This window comes from Somniosus microcephalus, chromosome 2, assembly GCF_052327205.1.
Source record: "Somniosus microcephalus isolate GS21.2 chromosome 2, FLI_Smic_1.0, whole genome shotgun sequence".
NCBI lineage: Eukaryota > Metazoa > Chordata > Chondrichthyes > Squaliformes > Somniosidae > Somniosus > Somniosus microcephalus.
Genome location: NC_140988.1, coordinates 270707517 through 270721662, shown reverse-complemented (window position 1 = coordinate 270721662; position 14146 = coordinate 270707517). Strand labels below are relative to the sequence as shown.

General features: G+C 44.0%; 1 protein-coding gene across 1 annotated transcript in view; it reads left to right on the top strand.

Annotated features, from left to right (window-relative positions):
• The window catches only part of mtrex (Mtr4 exosome RNA helicase), a 233156-nt gene that overhangs the window by 180086 nt on the left and 38924 nt on the right, over positions 1 to 14146 (top strand). The window contains exon 22 of the mRNA XM_085971986.1: positions 913 to 1076. Within this exon, the coding sequence (XP_085828112.1) occupies positions 913 to 1076 (164 nt within the window). The remainder of the gene's footprint in view (positions 1 to 912; positions 1077 to 14146) is intronic.

Here is a 14146-nt window from a genome sequence, read left to right as displayed (position 1 = left end):
GACCAAGAGAAGATGTTTCCACTTGTATGGGATTCAAAAACTAGAGGCCATAAATATAAGATACTCATTAATAAATACAATAGGGAATCCAGGATAAACTTCTTTACCCAAAGAGTGGTACAAATGTGGAATACGCTGCCACAAGGACTAGTTGAGCTAAGTAGCATAGATGCATTTAAGGGGAAGTTAGATAAACACATGAGGGAGAAGGGTATGCTGACAGGGTCAGATGAAGAGGGTGGGAGGAGGCTCATGTGAAGCATAAATGCTGGCAGACCCCAGTTGGGGCCAAATGGCCTGTTTCTGTGCTGTAGACTTGATGTAAGTTGATGATGTGACATTCGACAGGTTATACAGCATCTGTGGAGAGAAAAACAGAGTTAATGTTTCGGGTCAATGATCGGCACCCAAGGTCTACTTGCCTTTTTCTGCTGCACTCCTGGGCCATGGGAACCTTCCTATCTTACCAGATTTTCCATGCTTCCCTCCTTGTCTGCTATTCTGCTGTAACCATTTTAATAACCATGCTCTGGACCTATCTTTCTATACTTGACTCAATATCACCTAATTTTGCCTTGCACCATCATCACTTTTGTCATTTAATCACTCCTGCCCTCTACCCTACCACAGACCTCTCCCTTTGGTTTTTTCCTTCCATTCCTCCTTTTCTCTGCACTTGCTTAAAAGTTGTTCATCTGTAACATCTTCCAGTTCTGATGAAAGTCATCGACCTGACACGTAAACAAAAATATATGTTCCGTAAATTAGTGAAAAACTTGATTGAACTTTGATTGAAAGTATTGTAACCCTTATAGATGCATAAATAATTGCTTTGAGATTGGCAAGTGTAGATTGTGCCACATATTAAACTTTAATTGCATATATTGAATGTTCATATATCTGTATACGTAGATTGCTGGAGATATCAAAGCAGCAAAGCGGGAGCTGAAGAAAGCTCGAACAGTTTTGCAGATGGATGAACTGAAATGTCGTAAACGAGTGATTAGGCGATTAGGCTTTGCCACTTCATCTGATGTCATCGAAATGAAAGGACGAGTTGCTTGTGAAATAAGCAGGTCAGGCGTTATGAAAGCTAGCAATACCAATTTATATTATCTGCACTTTCTAAAAACATTTGACTGTTTCGCTTTGAATTGCGTTATTTTCCCCTGTCTCAATTATTGCTATAATTTCCAAGGGCAGCATCTTTCCATTATAAGCACTTCAGTCATGGGTGAACTTCAAAAACCTCAATTGCAAATGTGTACTGATGCAACATGAAGCTCTGGTAGAGTTTTGAATGTTTAGTACTCCTTTATGGTGTATTTATACTACAACTTTATTATCAGCGCGCAGCAGTTTTACTTTCTTCCAACACTGCAGTTACAGGGGTAGTGCTGCATAAATTCAGAGCTCACTCTGCTTCACATTAGTCAGTTTTTAATGTCTGGTTTACATTTCACAATTTAGCATCTATGCAAAACTGAAACTGCTTTGCCCCAGTGCTAAACTTGTAGTGTAAATAAGTCCTTGTATATGGTTGGGGCTTCTATTTGAGAGAAAGATGTTTGACAACAGCATTATGGCCCACAGTTTGAAATGTTAGCTTGTATATTGTTTATAGGTACTTTGTGCACAATGTTAAACTCGGCATTGGAACTGAAAATTTAAGAGTCAATGTCTGAATAATATGTGGGCAGAAGAGTTACTGCCTTCGGAGCAGTCTTTGGCACTGTTTGATGTAGCCACCTCTAGCCTGGTACCAGTTGAGAGCTTAAACCAACAAATTGTCTCAGTGACTCATTTCTCGAAAGAGCAGGTCTTTGGCCATTAAGCCATCTCTTGAGATTTCTTGAAAGCTATGCTTTCACAAACTTCCTCAAAACCCAAGGAGAACCTTGACCAGGCCTTTGGTCCCTCACCGTAGCCCTTTTCCTCTTCTGATTGGCATCCACTGTTTTGTCCTCCTTAATGCAAAGTGCTCTGAGATAGAATTATAGAATTTAATAGCAGAGAAGGAGGCCATTTGGCCCAACGTGCCTGTGCCAACTCTGATAGAGCTATCTACTTATTCCCATTCCCCTTCCTGTTTCCCATACCCTTTAAAAAAAAAGAAAGATATTTACCCACTTTCCTTTTAAAAGCTTTTAAGGATTCTGTTTCCACCATTGTTTTTATAGAATGTTTCATATCCTAAAAAAACCTACATTTAAAAAAAATCTCCTAATCTCTCCTATTCTTATGGTGATAAATTTATCCCATCTATTTATTAACTCACTGGTAAATAGTTTTTCCTCATTTACCTTTTCAAAGCCCCTCACTTAAGTGATTTTAACCACTTAAATTGCCTCTTAACCTTCTTTGTTTTAATGATATTACCTCCAATCTCGCCTCATAATTAAAGTCTCTCAGTCCTGGTATCATATAATAAATATCTTCTGAATGCTCTCCATGGCTATGACAGCTTTCCTAAGCGCCCCTTCTGCCATTCTACTAAATTATTGCTGATCTGTACCTCAATACCATTTACCTGCCTTGGATCCATATCCCTTGATACCCAAACCTAACAACAATCTGTTGATCTCAGTCTTGAAAATTTCAATGTACCCTGTATGAGTTCCAGATTTCCACTACCCTTTGTGTGGAAAAAGTGCTTCCTGATTTAACTTCTAAATGGCCAAGCTCTAATTTTAAGATTGTGCCCTCTTGAATAGTTTCTCTGTATCATTGTAAATACAGATTATCTGGTCATTATCACATTGCTATTCATGGGACCTTGCTGTGCGCAAATTGGCTTCCATGTTGCCTACTTTACAACAGTGACTACAGAAGTACTTTATTGGCTGCAAAGCGCGTTGAGACGCCTTGAGGTCGTGAAAGGCACTATATAAGTTGATATCTCCTTTCTTTCTTTGATTTGATCACACCTCAACCTTCTGAATTCAAGGAAATGCAAGCCAAGTTTATGCAGCCTATCTTCATAATTGAACTTTTTAAGCCCTTAATAATTTTGGTGACTCTACGCTGTACCCCCTACAAGGGTAATATATCCTTCTTGAGGTGCGGTACCCAAAACTGAACAATATCCTTCAGATGGGGTCTGATCTCTACCTCCATAACATCGCCCGCCTCTGACCCTGCCTTAGTCCATCTGCTGCTGAAACCCTCATCCATCCCTTTGTTACCTCTAAAGACTTGGCTATTCCAATGGTTGGCCTCCCATTTTCCGCCCTCAGTAAACTTGAGCTAATCCAAAACTCTGCTGCCATATCGCGTTCACCCATCACCCCTGTGCTCACTGACCTACATTTTCTCCCAGTCTGGAAACACCTCGATTTTAAATTCTCATACTTGTTTTCAAATCCCTCCATGGTCTCGCCCCTCGCTATCTCTGTAACCTCCACCAGCACTACAACCCTCCGAGATCTCTGTACTCCTTTAATATAGGCTAACTTTGAAAACGTTTTGTACCTGTGCACTAACTATTAGTGATTTGTGTATTTGGGCACCTAAATTCCTTTGCTCCTCCACAGTCCTTGTCACTCGCCAGTAAGAAAATATTCCGATTTGACTTCACACTTTCCATATTGAACTTCATCTGCTGCAGTTTTGCCAACTCACTTAATCTGTCTATGTTCCTTTGTAACTTCCTGCTCCCATATACACAACTTTGTGTACACAAGTACTGTGCTTTCTATCTTAGTATCATATCCAAACTTTGGTATGCAACTCTCTATTTCTTCATCCAAGTCATCATTGATATATATGGTGAATTGCCGAGGCCCTAGTACGGATCCCTGGGGAAAACCACTTGTCACATCGTACAAATCAGAGATTTCCATTTATCCCTACCTCCCAACTCTCTGTTTCCTACCTCCCAACCAATTACCGACTAATGTCATAAGGTGGAACCTTATCAAATGCCTTCTGGAGGTTCATATAGACAGCATCTAAAGACACTTCCCTATCCACCATGCCAGTGACCTCCTCAAAAGAAAATCAGCTAGATTAGTCTGACATGCCCTACCGTTCAAAAATTCATCTTAGCCCAGGAAATCAGAATGTAGAATCAGTAGAGGTGGAGCTAAGAAAAAACAAAGGGCAGAAAACACCGGTGGGAGTAGTTTATAGGCCCTCTAACAGTAGTTATAGTATTGGACAGAGAATAAATCAGGAAATTATCGGATCATGTAACGAGGGTAATGCAATAATCGTGGGGAGCTTTAATTTTCATATAGACTGGGCAAACCAAATTGACAAAAGTAGTTTGGAGAATGGGTTCATGGAATGCCTTCGATACAGTTTTCTAGAACAATATGTCGAGGAACCAACTAGGGAATAGGCTATTCTAGATCTAGGATTGTGTAATGAGATAGGGTTAATTAATAATACAGTAAAGGATCCTCTGGTGAAGAGTGATAATATGATATAATTTCATATTGAGTTTGAGAGTGATGTAGTTACGTCCGAAACTAGGGTCTCAAATTTAAACAAAGCTAATTACGTAGGTATGAGGGGCAGGTTGGCTAAGGTAGATTGCGAAATTAGATTAAAAGATAGGACGGTAGGTAAGCAATGACGAACATTTAAAGAAATAATTCATAATTCTCAACGAATATACATTCCCTTGAGGAATAAAAACTCCACAGGAAAAATGGCCCACCCGTGGCTAGCTAGAGAAGTTAAGAATAGTATTGGATTAAAAGAAGCTTACAATGTTGCCAAAAAGAGTAGTAAGTCTGAGAATTTGGAGGGTTTTAGAAAGCAGCAAAGGACGGCCAAAAAATTGATGGAGGGAGAAAATAGATTGAGAGTAAACTAGCTAGAAATACGAAAATAGATTGTAAGAGCTTCTACAAGTATGTAAAAAGCAAAAGATTAGCAAATGTAAACGTGGGTCCCTTGGAGGCAGAGACAGGAGAAACCCTGAACTAGAAAATTTCATTCACTTTGCTTCCAATTTCCACCCTTCCCTCACCTTCACATGTTCCATCTCCGACTCTTCCCTTCCCTTCCTCGACTTCTCCGTCTCCATCTCTGGGGATAGGTTATTGACAAACATTCACTACAAGCCCACTGACTCCCACAGCTACCTGGACTACACTTCCTCCCACCCCGCCTCCTGTAAGGACTCTATTCCATTCTCCCAGTTTCTCCGTCTCTGCCGCATCTGCTCCGACGATGCCACCTTCCATATCAGTGCTTCCGACATGTCTTCCTTTTTCCTCAACCAAGGATTCCCCTCTACTGTGGTTGACACGGCCCTCGACCGTGTCCGTTCTATCTCCCGCGCTTCTGCCCTCACCCCTGCCCGTCCCTCCTGAAACCACGATAGAGTTCCCCTTGTCCTCACCTTTCACCCCACCAGCCTCCACATTCAACAGATCATCCTCCGCCATTTCCGCCACCTCCAGCGTGATCCTACCACCAAACGCATCTTCCCCTCACCTCCCCTTTCAGCATTCCGTAGAGACCGCTCCCTCCGAGACACCCTAGTCCACTCCTCTACCACTCCCACCACCCCTTCCCCTTCGCCCGGCACCTTCCTGTGCAAGCGCAGGAGATGCAACACATATCCTTATACCTCCCCCCTTCCCACTGCCCAGGGCCCCAAACACCCCTTCCAGGTGAAACAGCGATTTACTTGTACTTCTTGCAATTTAGTATACTGTATTCGCTGCTCACGATGCAGTCTCCTCTACATTGGGGAGACCAAACACAGATTGGGTGACCGCTTTGCGGAACACCTCCGTTCAGTCCGTAAGGGGGACCCCGAGCTCCCGGTCGCCTGTCACTTTAATTCACCGCTTCATTCCCACTCAGACCTCACCGTCCTCGGCCTCTTGTATTGTTCCATGGAAGCTCAGCGTAAGCTGGAGGAACAGCACCTCATCTTTTGATTAGGCACTCTACAGCCCTCTGGACTCAACATAGAGTTCAACAATTTCAGATCATAACCTCGGCCCCTATCACATATATATATATATATATTTTTTTTTTATCCACACTTTTTGTTGGCCTTTTTTTCTTCCCTCCCACATGGCAGCTGTCCTTCATTCTGCCAGCGCAATTCACACTTCATCGAAAGCCATCCTTTGTTCCTTAACCTGTCCAATTACCACCTCCTCTTGCATTGAATATCTCTTAATGTCTCTCAATGTCTCTTAATCTCTCCTGCTTTCTATCCTATCACTGGCCTTCCCTTTTGTTCTTTATCCCCTCCCCCTTTTCCCAGCCCCTAAACTTGCTTTCCATTTCCTGCTTTTTTCCAGTTCTGACGAAAGGTCTTCGACCTGAAACGTTAACTCTGTTTCTCTCTCCACGGATGCTGCCTGGCCTGCTGAGTTTTTCCAGCGTTTTCTGTTGTTATTTCAGGAGAAATTATAATGGGGAATAAGGAAATGGCAGAGACGTTAAATAAATATTCTGTATCTGACTTCACAGTAGAAGACAAAAAGCATATCGGAAATAGAGGGGAACCAAGGGTCTAACGAGAGCGAGAAACTTGAAGTAATTAATATTAGTAAAGAGAAAGTACTGGAGAAGTTAAAAGGACTAAAAGCCAACAAATCCCTTGGACCTGATGGCCTACATCCTAGGGTTTTAAAAGAGGTGGCTGCAAAGATGGTGGATGCATTGGTTTTGATTCGAGAACGGTCTTCCTGGATTGGAAGGTAGCCCCGCTGTTCAAGAAAGGAGGGAGAGAGAAAACAGGGAACTGTATAGGCCAGTTTATCTGGAAAATGCTAGAATCTATCATTAGGGCCGTGGTAACAGGGCACTTCGAAAATTATAATATGATTAGGCAAAGTAAACACAGTTTTATGAAAGGAAAATAGTGTTTGACAAATCTATTTGAGCTTTTTGAGGGTGTGACTAGCAGGGTGGATACAGGGGAACCAGTGGATGTAGTATATTTGGATTTTCAAAAGGCATTTGATAAGGTGCAGATAAGGGCTCATGCGATTGGGTGTAATATATTAGCATTGATTAAAGATTGATTAAAGCACAGAAAACAAGAGTGTTGGAATAAACAGGTCATTTTAGGGTTGGCAGGTTGTGACTAGTGCGGTGCAGCAAGGATCAGTGTTTGGGCCTCAGCTATTTATAATCTGTATCAATGATTTAGATGAGGGGACCGAGTGTAATGTATCCATGTTTGCTGACGATACAAGCTAGCTGGGAAAGTAACCTGTGAGGAGGACGCAAAGAGGCTGCAAAGGGGATATAGACAGGTTAAGTGAGTGGGCAAGAAGGTGGCAGATGGAGTATAATGTGGGGAAATGTGAAATTATTCACTTTGGTAGGAAGAATAGAAAAGCAGGATATTTTTTTAAAAGTGAGAGACTAGTAAATCAGAGGGTATTCAGAGGGATTTGAAGGTCCTTATACACGAATCACAGAAAGCTAACATGCAGGTTAGCAAATGGTACGTTAGCCTTTATTGCAAAGGGGTTGGAGTATAAGAGTAAGGACATTTTGCTGCAATTATTTAGGGCTTTGTTGAGCCCATACCTGGAGTACTGTCTACAGTTTTGGTCTCCTTACTTAAGGAAGGATATACTTGCCTTAGAGGGGGTGCAACAAAGGTTCACTAGAGTGAATCCTGGGATGAGAGGGTTGTCCTATGAGGAGAGATTGAGTAGAATGGCCCTATATTCTTTGTAGTTAGAAGAATGAGAGGTGATCTCATTGAAACGTATTGGCCCAGAAATTCGGGTCCCCATGCATGAGTACGCGCTGGGTACTCACGCGTAGGCCCAACGAAAGTGCCGGTTTCGTGCGTGCACTGCGCATGCGCGGGATACCGGAACTTACGTTCCCTTGAAAGAAGGGGTTAACAGGTGGAACGCGTGCGCCGGAGAGGCAGCGCGTGCGCATCGAACTTAAGTTTTTTTTGCAGGTTTCTCCGGGAGGATAAGTCTCCCGCAGTTACACTTTTAAAAAGCAGGCGCAAGGCCTGCTTTTAACAAGGTAAGTGGTGAATTAATTAATTAAAATTAAAACATTTTTTCCACAGGTTTATTATTTTTAAATACTTTAAAGAAGGGTAAGTTTATTTTTAGCCCTGTTAGAAAATGTAATTAATTTTTTCAAAATTTTAAATTAATTGTTTAAAATAGTTATTTCATGTAATTTATAGTTATTTTAAAAATGTGATTTAAAAAAAAATGTATTTGACGTTTTAGTTATGTTTTGGGGCTTATAGTATTTATAGGTTTGACAGCTCTTCCTGTCAAATTTATGAATGAAGCATTCCCTGCTACCATTGGTTCTCCATGGCCCACGTGATCCCAGGGGACGCTTCAAACTAACTGCGCCCCTGGGATATGCAAGCACTGCGCGCCGGCAGTTGGAGGAGGCCCAGGATCGGAATACCACGCGGGCCCACAGCACAACGGCCGGCGCGCAAGGTAAGTGCAGGTCGGAGGCTTACACCCGTGGGAAACCTCCGACCCGAATATCTGGGCTATTAAATTCTTAGAGGACTTGGCGGGGTAGCTACAAAGTGGACGTTTCTCCTGGTTGGAGAATCTAGAACTAGGGGTTATCGTCTCAGGATAAGGGGTCATCCATTTAGGACTCATGAGGAGAAATTTCTTCACTCACGGTTGTGAATCTTTGGAATTCTGTACCCCAGAGGATGCGCAAGTCGATGAGTATATTCAAGACTGACATTGATAGTTTTTTGGACACTAACTGGATCAAGCGATATGAGGATAGAGCAGGAAAGTGGAATTGAGGTAGATCAGCCATGATCTTATTGAATGGCAGAGCAGGCTCGAGAGGCCGTATGACATACTCCTGCTCCTGTTTCTTATGAGCCACACTGTTCGCAACCTTGGTGTCATATTTGACCCTGAAATGAGCTACCGACCACATATAAGAATTGTAGTGTATGTGCCTTTAAGAGCCCCAGGTGTGCTGTAATGCCGGTAATTGCCACTCGGGCTATATAAGCCTGTATATTGTGTATATCCGTTAGAACCCCCCCCCCCCCCCCCAGACTTTGCTTAGTAAATACCTATGAACCAACTCCTGTCTTCAGTGTCTTTATCAACACACGGACACTACAGTGGCGACGAAGTGGAAACGGACTTACCTGCAATTCGGCAGCACCTCAAGGACATCGATTCCTCGGGCGTCCAGAAGACTCGAGGAAGTGAGAGAAGCTGTGGTTTCAGCAGCTGGCCAAGCTGGTGGCAGGTACTGCGCTAATCCTTCCTGGGCGTCAGGCTGGGGCTCCAGCGGCTGGCTCTACAGCTGAGACAGGCAGCAAAATCGGAGGCAAGCAATAACGGACTGGGAGGGAGCACTCGTGAGACGGCCGGCGCGGCTGCAAGCAGGTCGGCGTTCAGACCGACAGCGAGAGTCCGGCGGGAACGAGTCTCCAACTGTAAATAAATAAATAAAAAAGAACGGAAACCGCGGGAAACAGCGTTGTCATCGGCAGCAGCGGCGGGAAAGCGCGGGAAGCACCATATCTTTTCTACAGAAAAGAAAAAGCGCGGGAAGCGCCATATCTTTTCTAAGATGCCTAATTCTGGCAATATTGATGCTTTTGATAACGAGATAGAGGATTGGACCACATATGTGGAAAGAGTGGAGGTATATTGCACCGCAAATGGAATAGAAGATGAAAAAAAAGCTTCACTACTTCTGGATCTAATGGGCGCAAAGACATACAAGCTGTTACGAAACTTAATCATTCCAGCCGAACCGATGGACAAGAATTTTAAGGAGATTGTTGATACCCTACACTGCCAATTCGAGGCAGGACTGGCAGATTCTCTGCGAGACAAATTCGTCTGCGATCCCCTAAGTGTAGAAACACCAAAAAGGCTATTTTCTGAGAAAGATTTAACACTGGACAAGGCTTTCAGTGCAATAGGAGCTGCAGAGATACAGCAAAGGCCACAGGACTTCGGCACCCATGAAATGACACGGGGTTTCGAGAGATGTTATCGCTGCGGCAGATCCACCCATGACCAGAGGGACTGCTGGTTCAAGGACAAAGCATGCAGGCAATGTGGAAAGATGGGACACATTCCACGTGTGTGCCGATCTGGAAACAAAAAATCCACCAACGGGAAAAGAATCAATAAGGAAAAGCACAGAAAGGTACAAATGATGACGGACAGTAGCTCCGAAGACCAGAAGAGCGATAGCGACTCCGGGAACAAGAGACTAAGCTCTCTCAAATTACATAATGTAATTGCCAAAGAAGATTACCAGACCATTTGGGTTACCCTCACAATAGCAGGGTCCCCAGTTAAAATGGAGCTAGATACAGGATCAGCTCTGACCGTCATAAATCGACGGGATTACGAGCGGCTATTTCCGCATATACCTTTAAAAGACACATCCATTATCTTGAAAACATATACGGGGCAGAAAGTATACCCCAAAGGAAAAATAAGGGTGCCTGTTGTATACAACGGCAAGGAAATACCGAAGTTGTATTTATACGTTCTACAAGATGGTGGTCCACCGCTGTTGGGACGTGAATGGATCAGAAAAATACGTTTAGACTGGCACTCCATTCAGGCACTGACGGTGACCAGTAAGGAAAAAAATGATGATGACGTCATACCTGAACGATTAAAAGACATCTTGGCCAACGCCAAGGAAGTGTTTCAAGAGAAACTAGGAACCTTGAAAGGCATCGCCGCCTCAATAAAAGTGGAAGATGCAGCAATTCCCAAGTTTTTTAAGGCAAGACCGGTGCCATACGCAATTCGTCCAGCAGTCGAGGCAGAGCTGCAGAATTTGGAAAAGGCAGGCGTATTATCTAAAATAGATTGGAGCGAGTGGGCAACACCCATCGTCCCAGTCATGAAGAAAGCATTGAATGATAAATCTGAAGAACAGAGAAAAATTCGCATCTGTGGAGACTTCAAGGTGACTGTAAACCCGGTCCTTCACACGGTACAGTATCCTCTTCCGAGGATAGAAGATATTTTCGCCTCACTATCCGGAGGGAAACGTTTCACCAAAATTGACTTGGCACAGGCATATCTACAGATGGAGGTTGAAGAGGCTTCTAAAAAATATCTCACGATAAATACACACAAAGGTCTGTACCAGTACAATCGACTGGTTTTCGGAGTAGCATCCGCTCCAGCTATCTGGCAAAGAGCTATGGAGCAAGTCCTCCAAGGGATTCCGGGGACTCAATGCTACCTAGACGACATCCTTGTAACAGGAGAAAACGACAACGAGCACCTTGCCAATTTGGAGCAGGTGCTCACTAGGCTGAGAGAACGGGGCCTACGAGCAAATCGCCCCAAGTGCGAATTTTTCCGAAATCAGATATCATATTGTGGCCACATAATAAATAAGGAAGGGTTGCATAAGTCACCTGAAAAAATTGAAGCGGTCATAAAAGCCCCAGCACCTGAAAATGTTTCACAATTAAGGTCGTTCCTGGGATTAATAAATTACTATCATAAATTTTTACCGAACTTATCAACTCTTCTACACCCTCTTAATGAACTGCTACAAACAGGAGTAATTTGGAAATGGAACGAAGACTGCAAACGTGCCTTCCATAACTGCAAAGACTTAATCACATCCAAAGAAGTTTTGGCTCATTACAACCCATCACTGCCAATCAGACTGGCGTGCGATGCATCCCCTTACGGCATAGGAGCAGTATTATCGCATAAATTCCCTGATGGCTCGGAACGGCCGATAGCTTTTGCGTCACGCTCATTGAACTCAGCTGAGCGTAACTATGCCAAAATCGACAGGGAAGCACTCAGCCTGGTATGGGGAGTAAAGAAATTCAACCATTACCTACACGGACAAAAATTTACCTTGTTGACTGACCATCAACCCCTCATCTCCATATTCAACCCTAAAAAGGGTGTTCCCATTATGACAGCGCAAAGGCTACAGAGGTGGTCCCTTTTTCTAGGGGCACACCAATACAACATAGAATACAAAGGGTCAAAACAGCATGGGAATGCTGACGGTTTATCGCGCCTACCGTTGCCAACGGTAGAAGAGGCACCTACAGTAGATCCAATGGAGATGTTCCACTCTACCGTAGTGGAATGTCTACCAGTAACAAATTCTGCCATTGAAAGGGAAACGAGAAATGACCCGACTCTTTCACGGGTCTACAATTTAAGAGTGAAGGGATGGCCAGCACATGGCGAACCACTGTTGCCAGCATTCTCGCAAAGAAGAGAACAGCTGTCAGTGTGCCGAGGAACCTTGATTTGTGGATCCAGAGTGGTGATTCCACCCAAACTCCAGGATAAAGTGCTAAAGGAGCTTCACGAGGGGCATCTGGGTGGAGTGAAAATGAAGAACCTAGCCAGAGCGCTTGTATGGTGGCCAGGTATCGATGGAGACATCGAAGAAATGACCAAGAGCTGCCTAGGATGCCAGAAGGTCCAAAACGCTCCACCACAAGCCCCTCTACATCCATGGGAGTGGCCCTCATCTCCCTGGCAAAGGGTACACATCGACTTTGCTGGTCCATTTATGGACTCAATGTTCTTAATCGCAGTTGATGCACACTCCAAGTGGCCGGAGGTAATAAAGATGTCCTCCACCACCACGGAAAAAACCATCACAGTATTAAGGACCATATTTGCCAGGAATGGGCTGCCTGAACAGATCTGTTCTGATAATGGACCGCAATTTGTGTCCGAAGAATTCAGAAAGTTCTTAAAAAAACAATGGGGTTAAGCACTACACGTCCGCCCCATACCATCCCGCCACCAATGGATTGGCTGAAAGGTTTATCCAGACCTTCAAGAAGGCCATAAAGGCCATGGGTAATGAAGACATAAAACTTCAGCACAAGGTGGATAACTTCTTATTCGCATACAGGAATGCAACACATATGGTTGCCAACCAAACTCCCGCCATGATGTTCTTCAATAGAAACCTAAGATGCCGGCTGGATTTGGTCAAGCCCAACATCAGAAGGGACGTGGAGAACCGGCAGTTTCAAGGCATGAATGAAAGGCCAACTAGAACCTTCCAGATAGGTCAACAAGTTTTGGCCCGGGACTACCATACCGAGAAATGGCAGCCTGGAACTATCTGCACACGACCAGGACCACTGATGTATACCGTGGACATCGGAGAAAGCATAATAAGGCGCCATGCTGACCAAATCATAAAGTCATCCGAAAAGGGACAACCTACACCACAACTCTATACATCTAACGATGAAGTAGAGATACACATATCTACCTCCGATCCGGTGATACTGGAACCCGATGAACCCGACACTGGCATTCAAGCCAAATCAGCCTTGCCAGAAGAACCTACTACACCACCAGAAACTACTACACCCCCGAGGCGTTATCCGGACCGAGTCAGGAAGCCTCCTGAGAGACTGACTTATAATTAATTAACTACAGCAATGTATATTATTTTGCTTATAACATATAATTAATAATTACTTAAAATATGATGTACTGGTTAGCTAAAAGGGGAGGAATTGTAGTGTATGTGCCTTTAAGAGCCCCAGGTGTGCTGTAATGCCGGTAATTGCCACTCGGGCTCTATAAGCCTGTATATTGTGTATATCCGTTAGAACCCCCCCCCCCCCCCCAGACTTTGCTTAGTAAATACCTATGAACCAATTCCTGTCTTCAGTGTCTTTATCAACACACGGACACTACACGCAGCATAACTAATACCGCTTATTTCCACCTCTGTAACATCGCCCACCTCTGCCCTTGCCTCAGCTCATCCACTGCTGAAACCCTCATCCATATCTTTGTTACCTCTAGACTTGACTATTCCAACACACTCCTGGCTGGCCTCCCGCATTCGACCCTATGTAAAGTTGAGGTCATCCAAAACTCGGCTGCCCGTGTCCTAACTCGCACCAAGTCACGTTCGCCCATCACCCCTGTGCTTGCTGACTTATATTGGCTCCGGGTTAAGCAGCGCCTCGATTTCAAAATTCTCATCCTTGTTTTCAAATCTCTCCATGGCCTCGCCCCTCCCTATCTTTGTAATCTCCTTCAGCCCCACAACCCCCCCACCCTCCCTGAGATATCTGCGCTCCTCTAATTCTGCCCTCTTGAGCATCCCTGATTATAATCGCTCAACTATTGGTGGCCGTGCCTTCTGTTGCCTAGGCCCTAAGCTCTGGAATTCCCTGCCTAAACCT